We start from the raw sequence: 8,143 nt of genomic DNA on the forward strand, positions 1-8,143 counted from the left end.
TGCTCTCGTATGAATAATATAAATTAGTTTTTAAAAAGGACATACACTTAAGGTAACTTCAAAGACACGTGTTGGTTGCTTTTTTTTTGGAATGAAGGTCGAATTAAAAGATGCATGTGTTTATTCGTGCTGGGAACCAGATTATATAATACTCTTTATGAAAGTTAGATATTGTTTCAATGTTGAGGAAAATTATTAATGGCTGTTTTCTTCTGCTTCGTTTATTTTCAGATGTTTTCCAATATATAAAGCATTAAACGACGTGAACTTTGAAGCAGTATTGACTGTTTCATAGCAAAAAAAAGGAAGAAAAACGAGGAAAATATACATTCACTCTCAAAAGCGACGTGAACGGTTGACGTCAACACTTTGAAGCAGAATTGCAACAGAAGATAAAACGATCTAAGAGAGCTTGAATGGGAACCATGATGGATGCATTAAAACGACAAATCTTCGCCCTGACTACTCTTACGGTGTTGATGGTGCTGATGCCGACTGCCAGAGCCTTCTGTCCGTCGCTCTGTACCTGCGAGAGTGATCGTTATCTTCGCACGTCCTGCTTTAACGCGTCGCTGGAGGTGGTACCGATCCAATTAAACCCGGACGTGCGATACATCAACCTAACCGCGAACCAGATCAACAACGTGCACTTTACGCTGGCCTTCTACTACCAGCTCGAGTCGCTGGATCTCTCCCACAACCGGATCGATTCGCTTGGCTCAAAAAACTTCGAATCGCAGGAGAAGCTGCTCGTGCTTAACGTAAGCCACAACGTGCTGCAGAGTCTGCTGAAGGATAGCTTTCGAGGGTTGAAACGGTTGGAGTTGCTGCGGCTGAACGATAACCAGCTCGAACAGATCCACCCGACGGCCTTCCAGGCCCTCGGCAGCCTTCGTCGGCTCGAGCTGTCCAACAATCGACTGATCAGCTTCGAGCCGGGCGTCCTGAATCCGATCGTCTCCCTCGAAACGCTTCTGCTCGACAACAATCAGCTACTCGAGGTGCCGTACGAGAGCAACCTGGAGCACCTACGGGCCCTCCGCCACCTAGACCTTGCCGGCAACCTGATCGAATTCATCGCCAACGACAGCTTCGGTACGCTGCACGAGCTACGAACCCTGCACCTCGCCGGCAACGTGCTCATGGAGCTCGACCTGAGCGCGTTCAGCGGCCTAAGCGCCCTCCAGCTCATCGATATGGCCGATAACAATCTAACGGTAAGCGCCCTACGAAACTTACCGCCCACTTTCAACACACCATCCTCTAACCTGGATCAAAGCGGCGAACCCGACCAGCGATACATAATTAAATACATTTTATCGAATCCCATCATCACAATCGCGCTCGGTCACGTTAGGAGGGGAAGATCGGCCAGCTTGGGCAGGCACCGTTCACAGTAGTGGGCATAATTTACGGTTCGACACAGTAACGTTGACACACACACACACACACACACCCGTTACGTTGAATCGGATTTGAAATGCAAATTAATAGAATTTAATAAACCATTTCCATGCAATTAAATCCCATGCAGCTCGGGCATGGGATGGCCGTTTTCGGTCGATATCGGTGCAACGGCGTGAAAGATGCCATTCCCCATTAGTGGTCGGGACACAGCCGGACCAGTAGATGGGCACCGCGACAGGTATGATAATGCATGTTGGGCGATTTGTTGACCAGCAGATTTACCCCAAACCAGGGTTGAAGCTCGAACCATGCACAGATTTTAACGGCGATCGGTTTTTCGGTGCTGCCGCGATGAATTTGGAGGACATTTTGGACGCCACTTTTTACACCCTTTCAGACACGTTTTCACCCTGTCGTGCTTAATGTGCTCGAACGTGAGATTCCAATGTTCATAAATAAACGAGTCACGTTAATGCTTTGGCAAAGATAAACAAGGGTTTGGAGGCCGAATTAGAAAGTGTAATTTAAATTGTGAAGCAAATGTTTTACTGAGTGGTTAGGAATTTGTTTTTGTTTAAAAGGTTTAAAAGGTTTAGAGGTTTTAACGTTAAATTTGATTATGTTACTCATCATATTTTCACTTGAATTGCTTAAAAAAATTGCAGTGTAGTTAAACACGATCATTATTCTTACTGTTATTTTACTATATCAGTTTCTGCATTCACGTCTGTCTGCATGCAGAAGGTTTCAAATAATTGATAATGAATCATTTTGGAGGAATAAAAGCTTGTTTAACACGTTGACTGCCAAGCGTTTTTAGCACAGTTTCTTGGTACAATCTTTTCTAATAAAATTTGTCTATAACATTTGTTAAACCGATGGTTTTCAAAGGCGAAGCAAAAACTTATTTTCCCAAAGAAATGATATTAAATAATACTATAATTTTCATCTTGCATTTTCATTCATTTATGGGGCAAAAACTTTATAGAACTAATGACAGCTGGCTATCAAAATTGATAGCCATGGCAGTCAATGTGTTAAACATAACTAGGATTTGTAAAGCCTAAATAAACTACAGGACTAACAATAAATTTCGAATCGGTGAAAGTGATGATAAAAACGAGGTCGTGCAGATGACAGAAATATACCTTATGTCTTTTATCAAGCTCAAAAAAATTTACACTAAATACTATTTTCATGTAAAGCAAAAGCAAATGTTAATGATAATTTTGTACACGTTAAATTGAAAGTTTGACACAATTTAACAATACAAATACACTTTAACCATATTTCATTGGACTGGGGTAAAATGTTACCAATAGTTTTCCGACAATGATGGGGTCCGCGACAGCCGAGCGGTAGCGCCGGTTAGAAAATCGGCCCATGAGCGCCGGGGCTCACCACCTCGACGGCGTGGGTTCGAATCCCAACCGAGACCGGACCCTCCCCTGTACGAGAGGACTGACTATCCACGTACAACAGGGAAACAAGTCTCGTAAGCCCTTAACGGGCAGGCATGACCAAGAGGTCGTTACGCCAAGAAGAAGAAGAAGAAGTTTTCCGACAAATTATTTTCCTCCAACACTCGTTGACTGACAGGGTGTCCAGGGTATCGGCACCTGATAGTGTCCATAATTTATTTCCCACTTGCTCGCGACTCCCTACGGGAGGTTGTCGATGGTTTTGCCGTTCGGATTTGTCTGTATTTTATTTTTCTCCTTCCTCACCTGACGCCGGCTTTCTCTTCCCGTTGCTTTCACTCTCGTTCCAGACCGTCCCGACGGTGCAGCTGTCGAAGCTGTACAATCTCACCACCCTGACGCTCAGCGGGAACTCGTTCGTTCGGCTGCCGGCAGTGGCCTTCCAGAATCTGTTCCAGTTGCGCGAGTTGCACCTGGATCGCCTGGATCGGCTGGAGCACATCGATACAAGGTAGGTTGGGACGGGACGATCGATCCCCGGGGAGCTGTAGCTTTCGTCTTCTTTAATCGGACCCCAACACTGCACAGGAAAATAGTAGTCTGCGGGTAGCTTTTCCGGGTTCAAAAGGGGTTGGTGTTGAAAAATCGGGAAATCGAAAATCGATTGTCGTTGCGTTGTCGGCCAATTGAGGGTTCCATACCGCTTCGGTGAAAGGTGCGGGCAACGAATTAAGCAGAAGCACGCCTGGATTTATACTCCATGCTCGCTGATGATGTTATCAGCGTACCCACACTCGGCGAGCTGCAGAGCGTAATGTTTGGTACCGATAAACTGCACACTGGAGCACATGGTACGATAATAGAACATAGCGTCATGCTCGCGAAGAAGCAATGTCAGAGCCTTTCCGCGATTTGTGCCTCCCTTTGAGATACCAATGAGAAGCAGCTGGTATTACGGTTTCGATCGTACTATCATACATTTTTGCAACAATCATGGTGATGTTATCTTTTTTAACTAGTTTCGATCATCATCGTCCTGCTACGAGTTGTTATAGTATCAAATAACTCCTTTAAATGCCAATAAAATCAGAAGGATGAGCAAATTAAAATGTGATAATGTTATTCTTCAAAATCATGAAGATGTTTTAAATGATCCATTTGGATCAGTTATGTTTTTTATTCCGACCATAATGCATCCAATGGTAGACATTTATCAACACAAATTATGGAATCTCTTTTTGTAATAGTCACTATTCTTCAGGGGCTTTACATAAAGTATAACATTTGATTTTTAAACTGGAATTATTTAATTTTGAGAATTTAAATTACATCGAGAAATAATTAAATTAAATTCCACGAGCTGACAAAAAGATGAACAACTTAAACAATTCCACTATACCGGCATTAACATTGTTTCCACGAAACTTATACAACGGTCGTGTTAATCATATTTCCTAACAACAGAATGCTTGCCTTTAAACCTGCATATTAAATAGATGTCTTGCTAGATGTAAAACAAGGACAGGAGATATTTTTCGTAATAAAGAACTAATAATTTGAAATGTTTAACAAGCTGCTAAAGAAATCATGAAAGATTCGTCCGTAGCAACATCTGAAGAAATCATTTATGATCCTATGCGAAACGTGCCTCGAGTGAAAGTTTACCGTACAATTTAGCGAACCACAATTACGCTCCCAACGTGCCAACCTCGGGTACTAAAATAGCACTGGTTCTAGGGATCTGCGAAGAAATACGCTCGTCAAAAGATAGCGAAACTCAGACACAAGAGCCCTGTTAAATGTGATAGTTCATCGTAAGAATTCCTTGTGATGCCTCGTATGCCGAGCGGAAAACAATAGCTGCGTTAAAGTGTAAGATTCGGTGCAACTATTTTTATACGACTTTACCAGCTTCAACCCACCATGATTTCTTCCGTTCAGGAATGTGGTTTACCGCCATCACATGACGAGCTCCGTTTTATTGTTGGCTACACGTTGGCAGGCAGCCGCCTATAGCGCCATTTTAGAACATTTCCGTATTTCTACGATGGTGTTAGTAATCTTGCCGCACGAAGTTGACTATGTTTCATATTATACATAGTGAAATATGTTTAATATTATACGAATCAATTTTATAGACCAGCAAGGTCTTTGGTACGAGCAAGGTTTCAGATTACCAATTCTATATTGTAAGCAAATGAAGTGCTTTTACTATTACGTATTTCTATTACCTTAGGAGGCAATTGAACAAGGACACTACAAACCTCCAATTATTAAGATTTACAGAAAATGTACAAAACACAGAACTCATTTAATTTATCAATTTATTATACAATTTTCTTCACATTTTAATACAGTTTATATTACATGGGAAAACGCTTTGCACAGGAAAATAAAGGAAACAAAGGGAAGCAAAAATTGAACATCCACTGAAGAAAAATTAAAATGTATTTTAATATGATTTGGGAACATTGAAATATAGATTTCTAAACATTTCGTTTTTTAAACATCAAAAGTATGGTGATACTTTTTATTTAGTGAAACTCTCTATACTTCCCTAATCATCATCCTCGAATATGACAGGCCTTGCCTTTTGTTGTTGAAATGAAACCAGGTTATTGATTTAAAAGCTACCTGATTCAAGTACCTGCCATTCAAGTTACTATAGCCACAGTTGAGATGCCACCATGCTCCCTTCGTTATATTGACACAATCGCAACTACAATCATCGTTGTCTCTATCGTATGTTGAAAAATTAAAACCCTTATGGCTGATCAGTGAATTTCCAGCGGTACCATCATATGCTCCCAAAGTCTTCAGGGCATAGTACTCAGGCTCGTTACCAATGGCAAAGATTGAATAATGGGCATATGCGTTAGAACCGTTGAAATCTTTGATTTCCACCATCAATTCGTGCGGCCGATGCGATGTAAGCTGATGCATTATGTCCAGTCCAATCCAGAATTCACCATCCAAGCTGCCGAATCCTTTCCGGTACTCCGTCCAGTTACGATAGAAGCTCTCCGATCCGTCGTATCGATACTGAATAACCAGCCATCCCCCTCCAAAGCTGCGCTGCTCGCAAAACGCTTCGAACGGATAATCCTTCTCACTCAACTGGATCGAATAGACACGAGATTTATTTGCAGGAACCTCCTTACAAGATTTGAATGGTCCTTTGAAGGTTTGTTCTTGGTTGGCGCCCGCTGTTTGTTGAGGTAGAATCTCCCGAGATTGTTCATTTAGTGCCTCTATATTGCCCCCAGCATCAATTGGGTTGACGGATAAACTGCTTGCTATATTTGATGTTATTTGGCAAACCATCACAACACTGACGCAGATGGTGACCAGCTCCGTACACGAGCGCACCATGACGACAAAAAACACGGTCCAACGAGTAAATACGAAGAATAACCAAAGTCGACTGTGACCTCCTAAGCTAATCATTCGCTTTTATATACAAACAAACGGGAGTGGAACGTTCTTGACCGGTACGACTAAAATTGATAACGGAGGGATTTTGGTAGGAATGTTGATAACATAGTCTTTACCCTCAGCCGTCAGCGTTGGCTCTGTCTAGAACTGGTATTGGGAGCTCATTATGTGACGCGATCGATGAACGATCGTTTAAGCTAGTCAGTAAATGCGGTTCAAAAATTATATGAAAACCACAAACGAAAATTTCAGCAATATGGTTCAAATCATTTTAATACTCATCACATTCGATTATAAACCTCCTACGTTTGCTCCATCTTCTCCTTCTCGCCCACAGAGCATTCATCGACAACACGTACCTGCAGGTGCTAACTCTCGACGAAAACCCGTCCTTTTCGGCGTTACCAGTGCGGCTATTCCAAGGCAACCCACATCTGATAGACATTTCGATGCGACGCAACGCCCTCCTAACACTCGATGCCGTGCAGTTCCCACTCGATCGGCTCCAGCGGTTAAAGCTGGCCGGAAACCCGCTCGTCTGCAACTGCACCATTCGCTGGCTGTGGCGGCTGGTGACGGGAACGCCGGCCGATGACGGTGACGACGATCCGGACGGTGTGGCCTTCCTGGGACGCTCACTGCCGGATCATTCCACCAACATCACCACCGTGCTGCTTATCGATAAGGACGAGATCGGCTGTGATCTTAACGAGGACGGACTGGTCACGCGCCGGACACTGCGCAACATGTCCGAGAGTGACATCAACTGTCCGGCTCACCTCGTGACAGTGCTGAGTGTGCTGTTGAGCCTGATCCTGCTATCTCTCGGTGCCGGTGGGGCCATCGTATACCGCCGCAAGTCCCGCGAGCGCCAGAAGATCCTGCAAGAGCGCAAAAACGTTCACGAGCGAATCGTTCCGCAAAAGGTGGACAAGCTCGAGCTGGAGCGCTACCTTGCGCAACAGGTACTCTCCAACGACTACTGCGAGCTACGGCCAGCTTGTGATCTGCCCGTACGCTACGACCTTAAGTACCCGGACCAAACGGGGCACCTCCAGCTGCAGCACCAACACCCGGATGCGGAAGGAGACTCCGATCACTACGAGAACATCGACTACCTGCAGCATCAGCGGGTGCTGGGTGCGGTAGTGTCCGGCGGGTCGCAGTCCATCACCACCACTACCAACCCGTTCCACCAGCAAACGCCATCCCACGGGTCGTACCCGATGTACCATCAGCATCAGTCACATCATCATCACAACCATCACCATCAACACCATCATCAGCCAGCGCAACCATCGATGCCTGCGATGACGATGCAACATCCGCACAAGTATCCACCGCATCAGCAGCACGGTGGGCAACCTGGGAGCAACACCAACACGCTACCAGCGCCGCCGGGGCAGCGCAGTCTTAACAACTATTCGCCCAACTTCTTCATCTACGTCCTGTACTCACACTTTATCCTCCTGCTGCTCATCTTATGATGAGGCACTCGGGCATCCCGGGCAAGTGTTTTGTTTATTTTTGAAAATTACCACCCTATCTGGGTCCGTTTTTCACTCCCGAAACAAATCACCATGCGACTTAGTAAAGGGGAGCTTTAGGCCGCCAACACCATCCAGAATATGGACATCTGTCTCAATGAAGCGACTTCTATAGTTTCGAACAAATCGGAGTAAAAATAAATGGTGAATGCGAAGATGGATTTAATCTTTCTCGTGTAGACCGTGTGTGTATGTGTGTGAGGGTGCAGGGGAACAAACCAGCATTCACACCGTCGTGCTTGAATGCCAAGGCTAGTAAGGTGAAAACAGAGGTGTACATTAATGATTGCAATTTCGTACGATGATAGAACAATGTTACAGTTCAACCGTAAG

At 44.4% G+C, this 8,143-nt stretch overlaps 1 protein-coding gene across 1 annotated transcript; it reads left to right on the forward strand.

Annotated features, from left to right (window-relative positions):
- Positions 1-488: 488 nt before the first annotated feature.
- LOC131259181 (leucine-rich repeat neuronal protein 3-like) lies at positions 489-7,750 on the forward strand. The gene is made up of 3 exons (XM_058260618.1): positions 489-1,217; positions 3,179-3,339; positions 6,601-7,750. Exons 1-3 carry the CDS (start codon positions 489-491, stop codon positions 7,748-7,750), a joined length of 2,040 nt encoding a protein of 679 aa, XP_058116601.1.
- The last annotated feature ends 393 nt before the right edge of the window (positions 7,751-8,143 follow it).

The sequence above is a fragment of the Anopheles coustani genome, chromosome 3, assembly GCF_943734705.1.
Source record: "Anopheles coustani chromosome 3, idAnoCousDA_361_x.2, whole genome shotgun sequence".
Taxonomy (NCBI): Eukaryota; Metazoa; Arthropoda; class Insecta; order Diptera; family Culicidae; genus Anopheles; species Anopheles coustani.